The 20,569-nt window shown below is 63.1% G+C and overlaps 9 protein-coding genes across 9 annotated transcripts; 4 read left to right on the forward strand and 5 right to left on the reverse strand.

Moving 5' to 3' along the window:
- Positions 1-184: 184 nt before the first annotated feature.
- RHTO_03106 (cell division control protein 42) lies at positions 185-1,117 on the reverse strand (the record flags this gene model as incomplete). The annotated part of the gene is made up of 5 exons (XM_016416778.1): positions 185-268; positions 334-705; positions 772-843; positions 951-977; positions 1,097-1,117. The coding sequence occupies 5 exons, from the start codon at positions 1,115-1,117 to the stop codon at positions 185-187; spliced, it is 576 nt and encodes a 191-aa protein (XP_016276497.1).
- A 765-nt stretch (positions 1,118-1,882) lies between these two features.
- Positions 1,883-3,186, forward strand: RHTO_03107 (pre-mRNA-splicing factor SYF2; the record flags this gene model as incomplete). Its single annotated transcript, XM_016416779.1, has 6 exons — positions 1,883-2,170; positions 2,233-2,482; positions 2,545-2,579; positions 2,640-2,854; positions 2,958-3,109; positions 3,173-3,186. 6 exons carry the CDS (start codon positions 1,883-1,885, stop codon positions 3,184-3,186), a joined length of 954 nt encoding a protein of 317 aa, XP_016276498.1.
- Positions 3,187-3,494: 308 nt separating this feature from the next.
- Positions 3,495-6,116, forward strand: RHTO_03108 (transcription factor TFIIB; the record flags this gene model as incomplete). Its single annotated transcript, XM_016416780.1, has 3 exons — positions 3,495-3,800; positions 3,871-4,074; positions 4,137-6,116. 3 exons carry the CDS (start codon positions 3,495-3,497, stop codon positions 6,114-6,116), a joined length of 2,490 nt encoding a protein of 829 aa, XP_016276499.1.
- A 1,271-nt stretch (positions 6,117-7,387) lies between these two features.
- RHTO_03109 (2-isopropylmalate synthase) lies at positions 7,388-9,735 on the reverse strand (the record flags this gene model as incomplete). The annotated part of the gene is made up of 5 exons (XM_016416781.1): positions 7,388-8,452; positions 8,506-8,904; positions 8,961-9,081; positions 9,156-9,305; positions 9,626-9,735. 5 exons carry the CDS (start codon positions 9,733-9,735, stop codon positions 7,388-7,390), a joined length of 1,845 nt encoding a protein of 614 aa, XP_016276500.1.
- Positions 9,736-10,128: 393 nt separating this feature from the next.
- On the forward strand, positions 10,129-11,658 carry RHTO_03110 (EH domain protein; the record flags this gene model as incomplete). The annotated part of the gene is made up of 2 exons (XM_016416782.1): positions 10,129-11,426; positions 11,514-11,658. The coding sequence occupies 2 exons, from the start codon at positions 10,129-10,131 to the stop codon at positions 11,656-11,658; spliced, it is 1,443 nt and encodes a 480-aa protein (XP_016276501.1).
- Positions 11,659-12,062: 404 nt separating this feature from the next.
- Positions 12,063-14,216, forward strand: RHTO_03111 (transducin family protein/WD-40 repeat family protein; the record flags this gene model as incomplete). The annotated part of the gene is made up of 6 exons (XM_016416783.1): positions 12,063-12,286; positions 12,375-12,610; positions 12,688-12,767; positions 12,830-13,876; positions 13,936-14,030; positions 14,087-14,216. The coding sequence occupies 6 exons, from the start codon at positions 12,063-12,065 to the stop codon at positions 14,214-14,216; spliced, it is 1,812 nt and encodes a 603-aa protein (XP_016276502.1).
- Positions 14,217-14,379: 163 nt separating this feature from the next.
- RHTO_03112 (glutaminyl-peptide cyclotransferase) lies at positions 14,380-15,783 on the reverse strand (the record flags this gene model as incomplete). The annotated part of the gene is made up of 4 exons (XM_016416784.1): positions 14,380-14,382; positions 14,447-14,584; positions 14,644-15,429; positions 15,490-15,783. The coding sequence occupies 4 exons, from the start codon at positions 15,781-15,783 to the stop codon at positions 14,380-14,382; spliced, it is 1,221 nt and encodes a 406-aa protein (XP_016276503.1).
- A 237-nt stretch (positions 15,784-16,020) lies between these two features.
- Positions 16,021-17,175, reverse strand: RHTO_03113 (60S ribosomal protein l16; the record flags this gene model as incomplete). Its single annotated transcript, XM_016416785.1, has 5 exons — positions 16,021-16,206; positions 16,274-16,417; positions 16,477-16,599; positions 16,937-16,996; positions 17,083-17,175. 5 exons carry the CDS (start codon positions 17,173-17,175, stop codon positions 16,021-16,023), a joined length of 606 nt encoding a protein of 201 aa, XP_016276504.1.
- A 513-nt stretch (positions 17,176-17,688) lies between these two features.
- Positions 17,689-20,146, reverse strand: RHTO_03114 (transcriptional regulator Ngg1; the record flags this gene model as incomplete). Its single annotated transcript, XM_016416786.1, has 7 exons — positions 17,689-18,234; positions 18,295-18,678; positions 18,737-18,985; positions 19,044-19,210; positions 19,269-19,333; positions 19,391-19,457; positions 19,516-20,146. 7 exons carry the CDS (start codon positions 20,144-20,146, stop codon positions 17,689-17,691), a joined length of 2,109 nt encoding a protein of 702 aa, XP_016276505.1.
- Positions 20,147-20,569: the final 423 nt, after the last annotated feature.

Here is a 20,569-nt window from a genome sequence, read left to right on the forward strand (position 1 = left end):
GGGGCGGAAGGAGAAAAAGGGAAAGACGAGTCGGGAATCGACGCGGCGTCTTCGAAGGGTAAGTCGGGGCCGGCATAACGAGTGGGAGAAGAACCTGGGAACAAGACGAGTTGCGAGGCGGGCAGAGACGACAGGGCAAGGACGACGAGCGAGGCGGAGGCGAAGACGACGGCGCGGCGAGAGTCTAGAGGATGCTGCATTTCGACTTGCGCTTGGTGACGGGCGGCTCGAGTGCGGCGACGATGGCCTCGTCGAATACATTCTTCAACTGCGCGACCGAAAGAAGCGTCAGCACGAAACGCCATGAAGGAAAGTGGAATGACGCGGACTGACCCCCTTCTGCGTGAGCGCCGAGCACTCGACATACTTGACGGCGCCCAATTCCCGTGCGAGCCTCTCTCCGGCCTCGGGCGGGACGGGCCTCTGCTTCTGCCGGCCGAGCTTCTCCATCACGGCGGGGTCGTCGCGGAGGTCGACCTGGGTTCCGACGATGAGACAGGGGACGCCCGGGCAGTGGTGGTGGACCTCGGGGAACCACTTCTCCTTGACGTTCTCGAACGAGGCGGGCGAGGTGACGCTGAAGCAGACGAGGAAGACGTCCGTCTGCGGGTACGAGAGCGGGCGCAGTCGGTCGTAGTCCTCCTGTCCGGCCGTGTCGAACAGGCCGAGCGTGTAGGGGTCGTCGCCGATCATGACCGTCACCGCCTGTCCCGAGTCGTGCGGTCAGCGCGAGGTGCGGCATGCGAGACGGACAGGAAGGGCGAAACTCACGTAGTTGTCGAACACGGTCGGTACATACTCGCTCGGGAACTTGTTGGTGGTGTACGAGATGAGCAGGCAGGTCTGCGGAAGCGCGAGCACGACAAGGTTAGCCGTCGGAGCAATCGTCGGATCTGCGCGCCATGAGGTGCGGGGACCTGAGCGGGACCAAGGGGCCGCGAGGGACGCACCTTGCCGACAGCACCATCACCGACAACCTGTGTGCGTGGAGCAGAGTCAGCGTGCGTGCTGCAGACGAGTGTGCCGCGTCGGTTGCGCGCAACGAGGTTGTGGGGGCGCGACGGTCGGACAGCGATCAAGCGGGAGCTCGACGTACGACACACTTAATGGTCTGCATGGCCGTGCGAGCCTGTCCTGTCGTTCGTAAGGGTACGGGGGAGGGGCGGCGAGCGAGACTGGGACGCCGAAAGAGGCAGCCGAGCGACGAGGCAGGCAAGGGAGGCGAGAGGGGGAAGCGACGGTCAGCCTTGGTCCGCTCAGCAGCGCAGGCGCACCCTGTGTGTCCGTCCCAGTCCGTGCGCCTCCAGCTGGTCCACCGCAGCCCAATCCCACCCGTCCAAGCGATCGCAGGCGGGCATCTGGAGACATGCCAGCCTCGACAACCAACGGCGGGTCGTCTGCCGTAACCACCGCCCAGACCGCGTCCGTTCGACGTCCTGCCAGTCCTCCTGACTTCTCTGAACTCCCTGATCCTGCGCAAGCCCTCCCTCGAAGAGATGTAGGCGTCGCAGGCGGTGCGAGTGATGGGGGGCGAGCGGACGAGTCCCGAGAGGCGCTCGAAACGGTGGCGGGATGGTCGGGGCTGGCTCGGTACGGTGTGAGGGAGTGCGAGAGCTCACGAGAACGGGACCGGGCTGTGTGCGAGCGAGTGCGAGTGACGAGGCGGTGTGTGAGCGGGTTGGATGAGGAGAGGCGCGGTGGTGGGACTCTCGCTCGCCGTCCTTTGGGCTGGCTAGCGTGCAGTGTACTCTGGATAGACGTGAACAGTGTGTCAGACTACCCAGACCAGCCTTTGAAGCGCGTTGAGAGGCCAACTCCTCCCCCTCTCCCTCTCCGACTCCCTCACTTCACACGCTACACGGCTCTGCTGCCTCTAGCTGCCATGCCATCACGCAAGTCTGCTCGCTCAAAGAAGGGCAAGCAGCCCGAGGCACTCCCGCCGGCACCCGAAGAGGTCGAAGCCGCCGTCTCATCCGAAGCAGTCGACGCAGCCACCACGCCCGCTGAGGACGCACGGGTGGACGACAAGGCAGACGAGGAGGCTCAGGAGGAACAGATCGCGGCAGAAGAGGAGGCGGGACAGCAGGAAGAGGCACCTGCTGCTGGACCTTCGTCAGGCCTGTCGATGGAGGAGCGCATGGCAAAGATGAAGGAGCTCAGGAAGAGAATGGTGCGTTGCGTTCGCTCTTCCACTGCTTGGACGCGAACTGACTGCTCTCTTCGTGCTCGCAGAACGACTCGGCTCGAGCGAATCGCCAGGACGTCGTCGCGGAAATGAACGCCCAGCGCGCCTCTGCGCGAACACTCGCCCGCCTCGAACGCAAGCGACAGCAGGCGGAAGCGATGGGCGAGAAGCAGCGTGCGGTCGAGACGGGCGAGGACCTCGAGCGCAAGAAGAACTGGGAGTACTCGATCGAGGACAACGAGAAGTGGGACAAGAAGCAGGCCAAGAAGGCGAGGAGGGCGGACTTTAGCTTCACGGGTGAGTACCGATTTTGCATTGGGGTAGCGGAGGAGCCGGGCTGACGTGCTCTTGCCGCGCAGACTACGATGACATCGCACGACGGAAGTACAAGAAGGTGCGCACACCTCGTTTTCGCTGTCCGACTCAGCCATACTCACGTCGACATGCCACGCAGGACCTCGACGACTTCAAGCCCGACCTCGCCGCGTACAACAAGCAACGAGAAGCAGTCACCCAAACCGACGCGCTCGTCGCCTCCGCATCAGGCGGCGAAGTCGGACCCGTCCTCGACAACACCGGCCTGTATCGCGACGCCAATAGCTTTGTCTATGCGGACCACAAGCCGACTGATGAGCAGATTGACCGGGTAATCGGGAAACTCAATAGCGAGTGCGTCCCACTCCCGACTCCTGCGTTGCGCTGTACTGTCCATCTGGGCTGTACGGTGTATGGCTGTACGTGATGTGGTGACTGACTCGTGCTACGATCGCAGCATCGACAAGCGGCAGAAGCGGTCGCGCAAGCGCGAGAACGAGGAGCAGGGCGACATCACCTGGATCAACGAGAAGAACCGCATGTTCAACCGCAAGCTCGCGCGGTACTACGACGACGTCACGAGGGAGACGAGGGAGAACTTCGAACGAGGTGCGTGTCGTCTCGCTCGTGCACTTGCAACGAGCTGCTGAACCGCATTGCCTCGCCTCGCAGGAACCGCCTTGTAATGGCTGTACGCTCTGTCTGTACCGTCTTCTTTGTAACAAGTTGTATACTATGCGGTCACCTCTCTGCAAGCTGGAGGAAAGCGCCCGAAGTCACGCTCGACTTGTTGACATCGCCCGCTTGAACTTCACACGCACGCTACACAACGCTCGCCTGCTGTGCTGCACGCGCCTGTGAGCATCTCTAGGCTCTCTGAGGCTTTCCAGCAGCAGCTCCACCGCGCCCAAGCCTTCCCACCGCCTGCACACCCACCACTCCCGACTCACGGCCAAACCGCAAGAAGTCGATAACACCGGCCAGCGGGACCGCCATGAGCGGCTACTGCGCCTCCTGCCACACCTCGAACTCGCTCGAGTACTCGCCCGAGACTGGCGTCCTCGCATGCACCGTCTGCGGCACCGTTTCATCCTCGTCCGCCTCCCAGTCTTTCGAGTTTCTCGCGCGCGTCGATGAAGAGGACGAATTCCAGAATGGCAGGACGTATATCGGGAGTGGAGCTTTGGCGGGCGAGTTTGGAGGAGTTGGAGCGATGCAGGTGAGGAGGCAGGGAGGCAAGAGCGGTGCTTGGGCGAGGGCAGCGGGAGAGGGGGCTAAGAACACGCATGACAAGAAGCAGGTGCGTCTCTCCATGTTGTAGCTAAGCGCTTGACAAGGAACGAGCTGACCTGCCCCTCTCGTCGTCGCAGACTGACGCGACCAAGTACATTCGCCGCATCCTCAACCGCTTCGAGCTGTACAACACGCTGCACATGCGCGTCGAGTACTTCTTTCGTCTCGCGAAGGAGAAGGTCAAGTTCCGCTGGGGCAGGAGGGCCGAGATCTTCGCAGCGGCGTGCGTCTACGCGGCGGCAGTAGAGGCTGGCAAGGACCTCTCACTCTTCGACCTGATGGTGTGTCCCTGTCCTGCTCTCGATTCACTGAGGCGAATTCTGACGAACTGTATCGCACGCAGGACGCCATCGACGCGCAGGACATCTTCGCCCTCACCCGCGCCATCCGCATCCTCAAGCTCGAGCTTCACCTCAGCTTCGAGGAGAACGACCCCGCGATGTACATCGAGGTGATCCTCGCCTACCTCAAGAACACCTTCTCAACCTCCGCCACGCCCGCCGTCGGCACCTCCGCCGCAGCCGGCAAAGTCCCGCTGCACTCGCAGCACAATCCGACGAAGAAGTTCTTCAGCGACAACAACGTCAAGTGGCTGCGTGGCATCTCTCTCCCGGCCGTGCGCGCGCTGGCGACGGGTGTCCTCGAGTTCACGAAGGAAGCCGCCTTCCTGCGCGGTCGCCAGCCCAACATCGTCGCAGCCGCCGTCATCTTTGTTGCTCTCGAAGGCACCGCCCGCCGCATCATGCCGATTGTCCAAGAGTTCGCCGACGAGCTCGGCTGGAGTCTCGGTGTGCGCCCCATCACCATCGTCGAGCGCTACCGCGAGATCAACAAAGCCCTCGCCGAGTACGCGCCGCAGCTGCCGTGGCTCGCGGGAGAGGAGTTCTTGACGCCCGAGGAGATCGAGGCGCTGCGCGGGCGGAAGAAGGCGCAGGGTCGCAAGGCGCTGAAGAAGGAACTCGTCGCCTACACGAGCGACATTGTCGACTGGCGCAAGGCGATCGATGCGAAGCGTGCCGCCGAGCGTCGCGAGCAGGAGGCGAAGGAGGCGAAGGAGCGCATGGAGTCGCCGGGAGAGGAGGCGTACCACTCGGAGGGAACGCCTGATCCGGGAGGCGGAGCGAACGACGAGGATGGCGACAACGAGCGCGAAGCCGACGCCGGCAACGACGCCGCCTACTTCCTCGATCCCGTTCTTCACCCCGACACGGCTGCCGCCGCCGCACTCTACTTTCGCGACCCCTCAGCTCCGCCCGACGCTCTCGCTCGTGACGCTTCCGTCAAACCGCAGAAGGACCAGAAGCCGAAGAAGCCGTCGCCTCCGGCGCCTCCTGCTGCCGTTGATGCTCGCCCTCCCGGCATGAAGCGTCCTCGCGAGCCTGTCACCGTCAAGCGTCCGACGAAGCGACAAAAGGCGATCGCTGCCGCGGCCGAGAGTCTCGCCAGCGGTGGATCATCTTCCACGTCAGCCGGCAAGTCCGCTTCGACCAGCGCCTTCGTCCCTCACGACCCGCAGCATGTCCAGATTCGCCAGCTCCTTCTCGCTGGCCACGCTCCCGAGGCTATCGACGCTCACTTCGGTGCCAAGCCCGACGAGTACTCGAAGCAGATCTCGACGCCGTTCGGGCCGTCGACTCGCCTTCAGCGGTTGCTGTGGAGGAAGCGGGCGGAGGACATTGTTGAGGACGACGAGCTGTTCGACCCGGATGAGCTCGACTTGTACATCCGCACCCAGGCCGACGTCGACGAGCTCCTCAAGCACCCGGACATCAAGCAGATGCTCATCGACGCCGAGGAGGTCGAGCGTTTGCAAGAGGGCAGGCGTCCTCGCAAGAAGCGCCCGAGGAAGCTCCGCACGAGGATCTTTCCGACGCTGCACCTCACGATGCCCGTCAGCGGCGTCCCCGAAGCGGAGGCGAAGGTGGCGGGCTGGACGCCGGGAGCTACGTACGGGGACGATCCTGTCGACGATGCGGCTGGAGCTGGAGCGGGCGCGAGCGGTACGACCGGTCGCCGCCGTACCGGTGCCGCCGGTACTTTCCCTGCGCGCCCTCGCAAAACCAAGGTCACGGCCGAGCTGAAGGCCAAGTTCGACGCGTACCTCGCCATGGACGACGAGGACGAGGGAGGCGCGGGCGGCGCGGACGCCTGGCTTGACTTGGCCGTCGACGCAGCTCGTGACGAGGGCGAGGACGTCGCTTCCGACGACGAAGAAGAGGACGAGGAGGCGAATGAAGGCCGGGACGAGGGCGAGGAAGGGGCGGAGGACTGGCGGAAGGAGCTCGGCTACGGGGTGGACGGAGTCGAGGACGAGGAGGAGTGACTGCTTGCTGCTTGGTGGGTTCTCTCGCTTGTAGTCTATCGCGCAACGGGCGGTACTGAACGCCTTGTTCAGCCTTCAGCTTCGACCTGCTCTGCGACTGGCTGGACTCGGATGCTGCTTGCTGCGATTGATTGGCCTCGAGATCGCTTGCTTTCTGCGACGGTCTCCTTCCCGCTATCAACAAGTCTCTCTCAGTCTGGCGCTGGAACGCACCGGTGTTGCGGCAGCGGGGCACAGCGACGTCGCTCTCGAGCTGCGTCTTCCGATGACCTTCTCACCTCGACCTGCTGTCCTGCTCGCCGCTTTCTCGTCGCCACGCTATTCACTTAGGTCCTCTCATCAAGCTACATCCTCAGCCGTGGCATTTGAGGTCACAACCCGCCGCTTTCGGCGCCTCAACCTCGACACTTTTTCTTCCTCCTCTCCTCTCGCCCCGCACGTCTCCCCTCTCGACGCTGGCGCCTCTACCGTCGCCCACCCGTCGTCTGCCGCCATACGACGTCTCGAACGTATGCCTGCAACACGAGGATGCGTCTCAATTCACCGGCACCTTTTGAACACTGTAAGCCTGTCGTGGACAAGCTAAAGAGGGGAGATCTTCAGCAAAGAGCCAAGGACAGTGAAGGGCTGCAGAAACAAATAAGACGGCCCTATATCTATCATTCGATGCGAAGCTCTGTCTGGTCCCATACCATGGAGACGGCCAGATTCTGACCTTCGCGTCTATGGCGGTTGTTGCGCGCAACCGCTGATCATTACCTAGGCCCCTTAGACGCGCCGTATGGCTGCGGAGGGGCTATGACACCCGTAAATGCGCTGTCAGGCTGCGGAGGGAATTTTACAAACGTACCCATCGTCGCGCCCTTTCTGAAGGGCTGCAACAGGGTTTCGATACCACTTTGGTTGTTCGGGGGTTCATCCACTCTTTACTGAAGATCTGTAGCAACAGCCGCAAAGGGCAGCCCAAGGGCGGCCTCGAGCGGTTGAAGCCGGAGGTGCACATCCGGCTCCCCTCACCCTCTTTTTCGCGCAATGGACTGTCGAGCTTTTGGAGCGGAGGAACAAGGGCTGGAAGGCGAGCGCAGAGTACAGAGGCGAACGGACGGGAGGAAGTCTTCAAGAGGATCACGCTTCGATTTCGGCATGTTTTGGGAGTGGAAGGACTACTTCAAACTGTGGTAGAACAGACAGCGGTGCGTACGGAAAGGAGAATAGACACGGGGGAAGACCAGCTTGGTCGCGAGAGAGAGAGAGGGAGAGCGCAAGACCGCTCAGACGCGTCCGCCGATGACGATGTCCTCGATCTCAGTGTAGCGGCGGTCGGAGGGGACGGCGGCGTTCGAGGCGGCAGAGAGGACGGCCTTGAGCGACGCCTCGGTGACGTCGGTCGAGACGCCGACACCCCAGACGGACCGACCGGAGGTCTTGTCGACGAGCTGGACGTACGACGCAGCCTTGACGTCCGAGCCTGCGCCGATGGCGTGCTCGCTGTACTCCTTGACCTCGAGGTTGTGCTTGCCGCCGTCCCAAGTCGAGTTGAGGGCGTTGAGCAGAGCCGAGACGGGACCGTTGCCGTCGCCCTCGATCGACTTCTTGTCGCCGTTGTCGGTGATCGAGCCCTTGAACGTCTTCTTGCCGTCCTGGCCGGTCGCGAAGGAGTAGTCGTTGAGGTTGAAGCGGCCGTTGTAGTCCTTGCCGACGTAGTACGCCGCACGGAACGCCTTCTCGATGTCCTCGGCGGTGATCTCCTTGGCGGTGCGCTCCGAGATGGACTGAACGACGGCGTAGAACGCGGGCTGCATCTTCTTCGGGAGGTCGAGCTGGAGAGCGCGCTGGACGAGGTACGCGACACCGCCCTTGCCCGACTGCGAGTTGACGCGGATGACGGCCTCGTAGGTCATGCCGATGTCGGCAGGGTCGACAGGGAGGTACGGGATCGACCAAGGCCTCGACTCGTCCTTCTTGCGGTAGTGGAAGCCCTTCTTGATCGCGTCCTGGTGCGAGCCCGAGAACGCCGTGAAGACGAGCTCTCCAGCCCAAGGCGCGCGAGGGTGGACGGGGATGTCGGTGCACGAGGTGATGACCTCGATGCACTCCTCGAGGTTGGAGAAGTCGAGCTCGGGCGAGACGCCCTGCGTGTACATGTTCATCGCCAGCGTAACGAGGTCGACGTTGCCCGTGCGCTCGCCGTTGCCGAAGAGGCAGCCCTCGACACGGTCGGCGCCGGCCATGAGACCGAGCTCCGACGCGGCGACGCCCGTACCGCGATCGTTGTGCGTGTGGAGCGAGACGACGACGTGCTGGCGCTCCTTGATGTTGCGGCAGAAGTACTCGATCTGCGCGAGACAAAGTCAGCGTGAAGTCGCTAGAGAGTGGAGGCGCGACGCACCTGGTCGGCGTAGTTGTTGGGGGTGGCGACCTCGACGGTTGCGGGAAGGTTGAAAATGATGGGCGCCTCCTTCGACTTGTCCTTTCCAGCGAACCACGCCTCCTGAACCGCGTTGCACAGCTCAACCGCAAACTCCGGCTCAGTCTGCGAGAACGCCTCGGGCGAGTACTCGAACTGCCAGTTGGTGCGGTCCCCGCGGGCGACAGCCTCGTCGACGAGCTGGCGGACAAGCTTGACGTGCTTGACGGCGAGGTCGATCGTCTGCTGCTGCGTGTTGCCGAAGACTTGCTCGCGGAAGACGGGGGCGGCGGCGTTGTACATGTGGAAGATGACGTTCTTGGCGTCGCGGAGGGCTTCGAATGTCCGGCGAATGAGCTCTTCCCGTGCCGGCGAGAGGACCTGCGCCAACGAGCTCGTTAGCACGCGCCTAACGTGATATGCGGAAGCAGACGTACTTGCAGCCACACGTCGTCCGGGCAGTGGTTCTTCTCGATCAGGCCGCGGATCCACGCAAACTCCGTCTCACTCGCACTCGGGAAACCCGCCTCGATCTCCTTGAAGCCGCATTTCAGGAGGCTGTGCGTTGACCGGACTCGAGTGAGCTCCCGATCATACAGAAGGAGGCAGGGAGCAGCGAGAGGCGGACGCACAGGTTGAACACGCGCTGCTTCTGCTCGATGGTCATAGGGTTGACGAGAGCCTGGTTGCCGTCGCGGAGGTCGGAAGAAGCCCATCGAGGAGCCTTGGTGATGCGCTTGTCGGGCCAGGTCCGGTCGGGGAGGTTGACGGATTGGAAGGGACTGCGTGAGCAGGAGCGAAGGTGTCAGCTGACCGTCGCGAGCTTGGGTGGCGACTTCGGTGCTTCGTGTGTATGTCGACAATCTCGAGACTGCACGCTGCCCAGCCTTGCTCCGCCTCGCACAGATGGATTCTGGAGCGGGGTCCGGGTGATGAGGCGCCCAATCGCCAGCCGCCTTGCCTGACTCGCCGAGCAGGCCGGCCCGTCCCAGAAAGTCCTCCGAGTGCCCGTTGTGTCGCCTACTCGGCCCCCGAGACGACAGCCCACCCTCAGACGAGCGGCGGAGGTACGCAGCGGAGTGAACGGAGGGGCGCGACGTACACATATTTGACCGACGGGTCCTTGAGCCACTGCGAGCGGCCTACTGCAGTCGATGACATTGACCGCGTGACGATGTTTGCCGAGCGGGCGAGGGCGGAGCGGGCGAACATTGACTGTGCAGGCGAAGGACGGGGAAAGGGAGGCCGGGATCAGCGAGGAGAGGTGCCGGGTGCGTGTGAGGGCAATTGTCAGTCCCAAGTATACTCCTGCGAGTCCTCACGGTGGCTGGCGACTCACCAGGCTGAGTGCGAGCGAGGTGACGGCGAGTGTTCGGGAGAAGAGCGAGGATGAGGGGGAGGGTCGAGATGGAGCGAGCGGGCAAGGCGGGCGGGTTCTGGGTGAGCTTGTGTGTGTCTCTGGTAGCTGTTAGCGAGTTCCCACGCACGAAAGAGAGTAAAGCGGTGCGGAGGAGGAAGAGTGACTCTTCGTGAATACAAACTCGAGTTGTATTCAACTGAATACAAACTCGCTAATCTCTCCCCCACTCGCTTTTGACTCTTGCTATGGACGACGCTGGTCAGCCGCTGAGTCTGCGAGACCGCATCCGCCAGCTCGAACAAGCCGCCAACTCGCCGCTCCAGCAGCCGCCAGCTACCCTCGCTGCGACCTCCTCCTTGTCCCCACCTCTTCGTCCAGCATCATCAGCGTCGCAGGGCGCGAGAACAGCTGCTACGGCGTCAGGAGATGGACAGATCGCGCGAGATGACCGCGGGCGAACGGGCGGTGCGACTCGACGGACACCCTCACCCTCTCCTCCTCGCCCTCAATTGGCCCAACTCCGCGCCCTCTACAACCAGTCTTCCGCCTCTTCTTCGTCACCAGCGAAAGGGCTGAAGACAGAGTCGGTCAAGGCGGACCCGCTGTCGGCTGCAGAAGCTCCCGTCAAGGCTGTCGAGGTTCCGCAGGCAGAAGGATCTGCGGCGTCCATGAGCGGTGCGCCTGCTTTACCGGCCAAGCCGAGGCCGTTGTGGGCTCACGAGAAGCGCAAGGCGGACGAGGGTCTGGCGAAGGATGCGGAGGGGGTTCTGGCGGATCCGCAAGATGTGGGAAAGGATGAGGAGGTGTCGAGGGAAGGTAGTGCGGGTCCAACAGCCTCGAAGAAACCGCCTGCTCCCCCGTCGTCGCGACCACGCTTCATGCAGACGACGGAGACGTCCCAAGCAGCAACTCCGAGCGGCCCAGCATTGAGTACATCGCCTGCTCGCTCTCCCTCATCCCCTCTACGCTCCGCGACTCTCAGTACTCCTTCACCTTCACTTGCGCCTCAGCTACCACCTCGCCGCTCTTCCACACTAGACGCCCCACCACCTCCCAAAGCAGGCAGCACAAGTCCCGCGCTCCCGCCTCGACCATCCCAGCCCACCCTTTCCTCCACCTCGCCCAGCTTACCCGCCAAGCGACCAGACCCTCCACCACGACCAGGCTGGATCCCTCCGCGCTCATCCGCCAGCCCCGCTTCAGGTCGCACCTCGTCGCCCGCTCCCCCCGCTCCCTCGGGCTCACAAGCGTCCTCTTCGGCGCGTCCGCCATTACCAGCCAAACCCGCGTCCCAAGATCCTCTCTCCGCGCCTCTCAAACCCGCTTCTCCTTCCCCAGCCCTCCCATCTCGCAGATCGACTCTCCCTTCCCCTTCTCCCTCGCCCTCGCCTTCACGCAACCCCGCTACCGCCCGCAGACGCTACGACCGAGTCTTTGATGCGTGTATCGAGGGGAAGGAGAACGGTGAGAGGGTGGGTGCCGAGGTGGTGAGGGAGGTTTGGAGGAGGAGTAGGCTTGAGGATGCGGTGTTGAGGCGGATATGGTGCGTCGCGGGGCTTTCTTCGCTCTCCTCTCTGCACATTGCTGTTGTGCAGATGGCTGATGAACGAATTTGCGGTCTCGCGCACAGGGAGGACGTCCACCCATCGCAACCTTCCTCGTCCTCGCCCTCCCCCTCGCTCGACCGCTCCTCCTTCGCCCGCGGGATGTGGCTAATAGACGAAGAACTACGGCGGAGACAGTCTCAGCGACAGCAGTCCAGTATGCGGGTGTAATGCGCTCGTTTGTATTCGGTCTATTCGTGAACAAGAGAGCTTTGACAGCGGGCGGTGCTGGGCTTGCTCGACTTCCACCCTCGAACTCGCTCGCTTGGCTCGTGGTGGCTGGATCTGAGCTTGTACGCGTCTGCCAGCACCAACGAGCTACTCCAACTCGACTTGCGCGAGCTGAGGACCACGAGGAACTCTCCATCTCGCTCGCTCATCTCTCGCCGACCTCCAGCCTTCCACACGACTTGCAGGCGCTTGACGCAACTACAGGGTCATTCCTGAGCGTCTCTCTCACCGACCAGCGCGGTAGCCGACCCGCCAACGCGCTCGTTCACCTCGACTCGACCCCATCTCCACCTTCGCACTTCCCTTCCTTACACTCACCCGACACGTTCTAAGGCCAGCCCACGATGACATCTCTCATCTCCTCCCTCTCCTGGATTCCTCGCGGCGCGGCGGCCCAGCACCCAACCAAATACACGGTCGACGCCTCTGAACTCGAGCGGATCCAAGGACTCGCGCGGGGACAGTTGGATGCGGCCAAGATGGAGTTGGAGTTGGCCAAGATGATGGAGGCTGATGCGGAGGGTAGGGGGGAGGAGGGGGAGGAGGAGGGCGAGGGCGAGTGGGAAGAGTGAGTCCGCTGATGCTGCCTTGGCTGGCTTTCGTCTTCCTGAGTGGGGAGCTGACCATGCGTGGTATCGCGTATGCGATCGTCACAGCGACGAGGAGTCTGCGGCGGAGAACGGCGATGCCCTGATGGACGTCGAGGAAGACGCGGCGATGGTGGAGGACGACGCAGACGCAGCGACCGCCGCAGCCGCAAAAGCTGCCAAGAGGATCAAGGCAGCTGCGAAGGGAGGCGATGCGGCGAACGGAGATGCGCAAAAGGCGGACGACGACGACGAGTTGGCGGCGTACAACCTGGATACCTACGACGAGGAGAGCTCGAGTACAGGTGCGCAGATGCAGAGACTGCTTAAGCGGTCGATCTCTGGACGCTTTGCTGATACCGCTTCTTTCGCCTCGTTACAGCCATGGGCGCGTTCAGCAACATCAAGGGTTTGACGTACTACGGCGACAACGCGGAAGACCCGTACATCACGCTCGAGTCGGTGCGTTCGCTCCCTCCGCGCGTCGCCGCTATTCACAGCTGACAGTCCGCACGACCGAGCAGAAGAACGAGGACGAGGAGCTCGAGCGGGAAGAGCTCGAGATCTACCCGACCGACAATCTCATTGTCGCGGCCAAGACCGAAGACGACGTCTCCCAACTCGAAGTCTACGTCTACGACGACCGAGAAGAGAACCTCTACGTTCACCACGACCTCCTCCTGCCAGCCATGCCTCTCTGCCTCGAATGGCTCGACTTCTGCCCCGGCCGAACAAGCGACGACGACAAGAAGGGCAACTTTGTCGCTGTCGGCACACTCGACCCCGAGATTGAGATTTGGTCTCTCGACGTGGTTGACGGCTTGTACCCCGATGCCATCCTTGGCCCTCCTCCCAAGGACCCGAACGCTCCTGAACCCGCCGCTCCCCCCATTACCGACTCGACGCCCTCCACCGACGCTTCCGGCAAGAAGAAAAAGAAGAAGAAGCCCAAGAAGCCGAAGAAGGTCGCCAACCCCGAATACCACGTCGACTCGATCCTGTCTCTGTCGTGGAACCGGTCGCACCGCAACTTGCTCGCCTCTTCCTCAGCCGACAAGACCATCAAGCTGTGGGACCTCGCGCGACCAACCTCTTCTCCCGCCCTTCGCTCGTTCGACTCGCTCCACGCCGACAAGGTCCAGAGCGTCATGTGGAACCCGAAGGAGCCGACCGTCTTGCTCTCCGGCGCATGGGACGGCACTGTCCGCGTGTTCGACTCTCGCGCGCCCGACGCAGGCGTCGGCACCAAAGTCGACTCGGACGTCGAGTGCCTCCGCTGGGACCCGTGGGAGCCCGCATCGTTCCTTGTCTCGATGGAGAACGGCTGCGTCCAGTCCTTCGACTCGCGCATGCTCGCTGTTGCCAAGGAACCGTCGAGTGTCCAGCGCGGCAAGTCGCTGTGGACGCTCGCGGCGCACGACTCGAGCGTCTCGAGTCTCGACATCAACCCGCTTGTCAAGGGCTGCATCGTCACCGGCGGAACGGACAACATGGTCAAGGTGTGGAACGTCGATGAGCAGGCTGGTGGCAAGCGCAACATCAGCTTGGTCACTGCGCGAGACCTCGGCGTCGTGCGTGCTTTCTCTCCCTTCCGAGCTGGTCGCGGACCTGACGAATCATCCCTTTGCAGGGCAAGGTCTTCTCCGCTTCTTTCTGCCCCGACGACCCGACAACCCTTGCGGTGGCCGGCTCGAAGGCCAACTTGCAGATCTGGGACACCGCGACGTTCGTCCCGTCGATTGCGCCCTCCGCTGCTCGAGCTGACTCTCCTTCTCCTGCAGCAACCCCGGCGTCCGCAGCGTCTTCGGCGACCGCCTCCGCGCACTCGGCAAGGACTTGTCGAAGACTGGCGCTGGTGTTGTCGGAGTCGCTGACGATGACGAGAGCGACGTGTCGGACGATGAGGAGTAGGCGAGCCGTGCAGGCGGTGTTAGCCTCGTTGTAGTGTAGACTTGCAGCATCATTCGATACCCTCTTTCGCGGCGAGACCAGAAGCGAGCTGAACGACCACAACAATGCGAGTTTCCTTCTATGCTAGCATTCAGCCCACTCCGCCTCATCCCGCCTCGTCAAGCTACTGCCTCGGAAGGATACCACCCGTCAGCACGCTGCTGGACGAGAAGAGGACGCCACGAACTCACCAACTCGCCCTTATTCCGCTTGGCGTTGACATTCTGCAGCCGTCCCGTCGGGTCCAGCCCGAGGTACTCTGCTATTGTCAGGCGGAGGATGAGCGCCCAAGCCTTAATGGTCGGCAAGTCGAGAGCAGAAGCGTCGTCCTGCGGGACGCGTCTGCGTTAGTTGCGAAAGAGGGGATAGATGTCAGGCGTGGACGCACCTTGATCGTGTGCCAGACGCTCGGGAACGGTACCGAGATGAGGTGCACGACCGGGACGCCCTGCTGGACGAACGGGACGTGGTCGTCCTCGATCTGCCCTGCCCAACCCTGCATCTGCCCTGCCGCCCTGGGGACAAAGAAGCTCCGTTCCCTCACTCCCAGCTTGCCCTTCTGCTCCGTGTACGCCTCGCCATCAAACCCGTCCCACAGGTACCCTGCGATCCCCAGCCGCTCTTCAGAATGGAGGAACTCGTCGAAGAGCCATCCAGTATTTGGGAAGAAGTTTCGGATGAGCGGGTTAGGCGCGCCGAGGAGGTCGAGTAGGACGAGGTGGGATATCCGTCGGAGAGGAGAACGCGGAGTCGAGCGGATTGCAGAGGGGGACGAGTCGGTTTCTGACCATTTCGAGACGAGGTGTCGCGCGCCGTAGATCGAGTCGGTGTGCGTCCATTCCTTGAACGCTTCTTCCCCGTCAAAGAAAACAACCTGCAGCGTCTCACCTTGCCCGTCGAAGCCTTCCTCGCCGCCCGCTTCTTGCACACGCTTCTTCCGACCGTCGAGCCAAGGTGTCAAAGCCGTCGCCAAGTCGAGCATCATCGCACACGGCGCCGCCGAGTCCGTCGCGCCGACGAACTGGTCCTCAGGGTGCGTCTCGAAATACTTCGAGTCTAGGTGAGCTGAGAGGACGAGGCGGCGAGGCGCGGAAGGGTCGTGGGTGAAGATGAGGTTCGTGAAGGACTTTCGTCCATAGGGCGTGTCGTCATCAAAGGCGTCCTTCTCGACGTGCTGTGCGGTTCCATCGTCAGTTCCTGCAGCCCTACGAAGCAGAAGCGAGTTCGCACGCACCCAGCCAAGCTTCCTGAAGTGACCCTCGACAACTCCCTGCACACGCGTCAGGTTCGCACTCCCGACGGTCCTCGGGACGAGTATCTTCGCCAACAAGCTCTTCGGGTCGTTGTAGTCGAGCGCATCATCGAGGTCCGAGAGCGCGACGAGTTGTTCGAGCGAGGGGTCGGCGAGTGGGGAGTACGAGGGGTTGCGGCGCTTGAGCGCGTGTGGGCGGGGTCGTGCGGCGAGCGATAGGTCGGAGTAGAGCAGGAGCAGGCAGGCGAGACGCGTCCGCCATCGGTTCGCGAGCATGTGTGAACGGACAAAGGGAGAGGGGACGAGGCGAGAGAACAAGTCGGGGCACGGTTGGCATTCCAGCCCGTCGATGAGAGTATTGCCCGTCGCGCACACACACTACAAGCGAAAAGAGAGAGCCGAGAGAGACAAGAGGGGAAGAGACCCAGGAAACGAGGGCCACGCCAATCCCCGCTCCTCCAGCCCACACAGCTCCCCTATCCACTCACAACCGCCAGCTTCGTCGTCGCCCGTTTAGTGGCCGAGGGCGGCGAGCTTCTCCGAGATCGGGGCAGCCTTGGACGCAGCCTTGAGGGCGGCGACCTGGGCCTTCTGCGACGCAACCTTGCGCTCGTGGAACGCGGCAGCCTTGACCTTGCGCTTCTCCTCGAGGCGGTCAACGACGTCACGGTACGACCATCCGACCTCGTGGGAGAGGCGCTGCGGGAGAGTCGAGAGTCAGCTTCTTCGTTTCGCAAAGCCGAGTGGGGCTGGACGGAGAACGCACCTTGATGGTGCAGTACTTGCGGCCGGGCTTGAGGCGGAGGACGCGGAGAGCCTGGGGGACGACGACGCGCTTCTTGCGGTCGTAGGGAGGGGGGACACCCTCGTAGACCTTGAGCCTCTCCATCGCGGCAGCACCACGCGAGGTCTGCATTCACAAACTCGTCAGCTCGCTCGTCTCCTCGTTCTGATCGTCCAGCGACGCACCTTGTGGGGGACCATGCCGCGGATGGTGCGGTAGAGGATGCGGGAGGGAGCGCGGTGGTGGAAGGGACCCGACTTCTTGGGGTTGACAAGGTGGCGCTTGTTGAGGAACTCGTGGTACCTCAGCTGTAGACGCACGACACGAAAATGGGTCAGCACGACGTGCTCTGCGGCGAGGGGACATCTCACTCGTGCTCCTCCTCCTGCTCGACTGCCGTGCTGCCAATCCGTGTACCGACAGCACTCTGGCCTGTCCGCGCCGTGTTTGTCCCGCTCCTGCAACGTTTTCCACGCCGTCCAGCACCCTGCCTGCCCTCCCCAGCCTGTCCTCGTTCCGCCAACCGTCCTCCAGCAAACCTCTCGCGACCTCGCTCCCGCCCGTCCTCGACCTCGCGGGGCCCGCTCATGCATGTCCACCTCCTCCAAGCACCGTATCCGGTCGAATGAGGGGCGCGAAGCTGACCTTGGCGCGGAAGAACGAGCCCGAGCAGTTGATCTCCTCGCAGCGGACGACGACGACCTTCTGCAAGACGCTCCCACCAAACGGGGTTGGTCAGCCTACGTTCGCCCAGCCCTCGAGAGCTGCCTAGCAAGTGGATGGGCGCGCACCTGGCCGTTGAGGAGCTGCTTGGCAACAATCGAGGCGAGGCGACCGAGGAGGTGGCCCTTGCCATCGATGACGATCGGCGAAGCAGACTGCATCTTCTGTGTGGTGTGTGCGAGCGTGTCAGTGCTGTCCAGGCGAGTCCAGGGCGAGCAGGAGAGGCGCACGAGCTGGGTGGGTGGTGAGGAGGCGCAAAAGTCGACGGTGGTTCGCGGCGGCGGGGGTGGTGCGGGCTGCGTGGTCAGTACGGGTGCAGCTGGTGGTAGTCGAGTGTGTCGCTCACGGGACTTGCAAACGAGTGGCACGAGCGAGAGAGCGACGGCGCGGAGCAAGCCAGCGACAGCGACCCGCGCTCGAGGCAGCGCTCGCCTTGACCCGCCCACAGCGCCTCTCGCAGCGTACTGCAGGGTACAGCATGGCAGAATAGGGTCTAATCGATGCACACTACCCACAGCTACCCACTCGAACCGCTCCCAGCCGACGAGGACTCGTACAGCGCCCGCTCACTCTCTCGCGCTCACACACTCGGTGGCACACGCTGCAACTCGGGAGGAACTGCTGGATTGCCTGCGTAGTCACTCCGAGACTCGCCACCAAGACGCTCGACCGAGCTAGCCCGCTGCTGGGACTGCCGACGCCGCTCCGTCTGCCTCGTCCGCCGTGTCGAGCCCGTCCTCCTCCGCCGCGAGCGCCGCCTCGAGGCCCTCGTACACGCTGCGCTCCGGCAGGCCATAGTACCGTCCGACCTCGTCCTCGTCAAAGAACGGCTTGAACGCCGAGACGAGCCTGTCGCGCCGCTCGACCGCCTCGAGCAACTCGAGGCTGACAGGCTGCTTCGACCCGTCCTCGTCCTTGCCCGCACCCGCCGCTCCTGCGCCCGCTGCTCCGCCGCCACCACCACCCGCACGCCGATCGCGGTCCTTCCCCTTCTTCTTCTTCTTGACGTCCACCCGCATCCGCTTCTGCCACCCCTGCTCAATCACCCGCTCCTGCGCGTCGCGCGCATTCTCGTAGTCCTGATAGGCCATGCGGTCCTTGACGAGCGACATCAAGACCGACTTGCGCGCTTCGTTGAGAGAGGTCTGTTGGTGCAGCAGCCGCTGGCACGCGCGGAGGGCGGACGAGATCTCGTCGTCTTCGCGAGAGCCCCAGTCCGGCTGTGCGACGTCGACCACGTCAGCACCGAGCTGCTCGAGAGCGAAAAACCCGCAACGCACATCCTCTTCCGGGAGGATCCCGATATACCTCAACTCCCTCCTGACCCTCTCCTCCAAATCCACCGCATCCATCGGCAACTTCGGCGGCACCGGTCCCTCCTCCATCGGCACATCCAGCTCGTCCTCCCCTCTCACATCCGGCACCTCGTCCACCGCCAGCGCAGCCATCAACCTCTCGCTCAACGGACCGAGGAAGACTTGTTCCGTTCCCAGCGCGTCTTCGGTTAGAGCGTCGGGGCGCAAGCGGGGAAGGACGGGCGGCTCAAGAGGTGAGAGGTAGGTCGGGTCGTGACGACGCGGAGGGGCGTCCGAGTCTTCTTCTTCCCAGCGGTCGAGGTAGTGCTTCCCGAGAGGCGGGATGATGTACGGCGTCAAGTCCTCCGGCTGTGCGCGTTGAACTTCATCAGCAGACTGGCCTCGTCTCAGACGGAGCGTGACGCACCTTGGGCGCAAGGAACGCCAAATCGTCCTCCCCAAACGGCCTCAAATACGCATCCACCCAGTTCTGGAACGTGCTATGCGCAATCTGCTGACCCGGCTTGGCGTTGGAGAAGTCGCCTGTGACGTCTCCCTGGCGTTTGGGCGTCGAGGCGGGTGGGATGGCGGGAGGGCGGGGAGGGACGAGCGCGTGCGCGGGAACGTAGAAGGCTGTGGCGGAGCCGGGCGGAGGGGGCTTGATGGGGATCGAATGCTGTGTGCGCGCACGCGTCAGTAACGGCGAGGTGTACGCGGGGTTTGAGTGCGCGTACCTTGGTGAACCGCTCCTCCTTCAGCTTCGTCTGGATCGCGGTGACGCCATCCGGACCACCGTTGAGGTTCGCAAAGGTGACGGTGAGCTGAGGAGCAAAGGAGGAAGCAGCGGGAGAAGAGGCGGCTGTCGAGTCGATCGTTCGCATGCGCTGCAAAAGCGGTTGGTCTGCCCGGCCAGAGGGTCAGCCTACGAGCGACCTGAGAGAATGTGAGCACAGACGCACCGTCTTCTGTCGCAGAGGCATCCGAGTCGAAGACGTGGTCCCGTTTCCGCTTCTTCTTGTCGTGTCTGCGAGCGAAGGAAAGGTTAGATAGAAGCCGAGGAGAGCCGAGCGACTGTACGCACGGTCGCGGAGGTCTTGGCTGGACTGGCTCTTCGTCTGCATCTGGTGACATAGCGGGTGGTCGTGCGCCTATGACAATCGCGAGTCAGCTTGTCGCCGGCGAGAGACATGTGAACCGGCAACGCACCTTTCAGCGGGATCTTCGAGACGGGCGTCGCAGCCGAGGACGGCGTCGCAGCGACGGACGCAGAACCAGAGGCGTCGCTCATCACGACGTCGCCCTGCGCATCCGTCTTCCCGCCTTGCCGCCGTTCCGCATCCTTGCCCTGGTCAGTTTGCGAGACGTCCGCAGACACTCGCTGCTTGTCCTTCGGTTGCTTCGACGGTTTCCGCTCCTCCTCTTGCTCCTGCTTGACAGCGGGTACCGACGCCCTCCGCGCATTCTCCCTCTCCTCCTTCTCACGCTCCATCCGATCTCGCTCAGCCTTCTCCGACCGCTCCCTCTCCCGCCGCTCGTCCTCCTCTCTTCTTCGTTTCCGCTCCGACTCCCTCGGTAATCCCGACGTCATGCGATCCGCCAGAATCCGCTGATTCGACTCGCACACCTGCACCCGCTCCGCCGCGACGATTCGAGACAAGAGCAACGAGGCGCGGAGTTTGGCGAGTTCGGCAGAGGGAATCGGCGCGGTACCGTTCGTGCAGATGGTGATGGGCGAACCGGCGACGGGCGGAGGAGGGATGTTAAAGTTGCGGAAGCTTTCTGGCGCGGAGGAGGAAGGGCCAGCGGCGGGCGCCGCCGGTGGTGTCGGGTTTGGCATGTTGAAGAGATGTCTGCGAGGTGATCTTCCATGTCAGCTGCCTGCTTTGGCGCGGTAGAAGCGGATTTGCAGGCTGGTAAACCGGCAAGATGGAGAGGAGCAGATGAGCAGCGCCAACAGTCGCTGACCAGCCCATTCGACCCGCTAGAGTCCCCTCGAGAGTTCCATAGCTTTTCCCTCCCACCTCATCCGTCCACAGCCTGTGGTCACCTTGCATGGTCTGTTTTGACCGGCTTCGACGACGGCACCTCTACACCCCTCCCGAGCGTGTTCTGACTGACTGGACATCCATTGCTCACCTTTCTGCACCCTAGGCCACCATCAAACTTCCCGCCGAGCGCTGTAAAGAGGCGATATGTGTGCGGGGTGGGACGGCGTGATCCACTTCACGCCTCGCTGCTGAGCGAAGACTGTGGTGGTCTG

The sequence above is a fragment of the Rhodotorula toruloides genome (genome assembly GCF_000320785.1).
Source record: "Rhodotorula toruloides NP11 unplaced genomic scaffold Scaffold2, whole genome shotgun sequence".
NCBI lineage: Eukaryota > Fungi > Basidiomycota > Microbotryomycetes > Sporidiobolales > Sporidiobolaceae > Rhodotorula > Rhodotorula toruloides.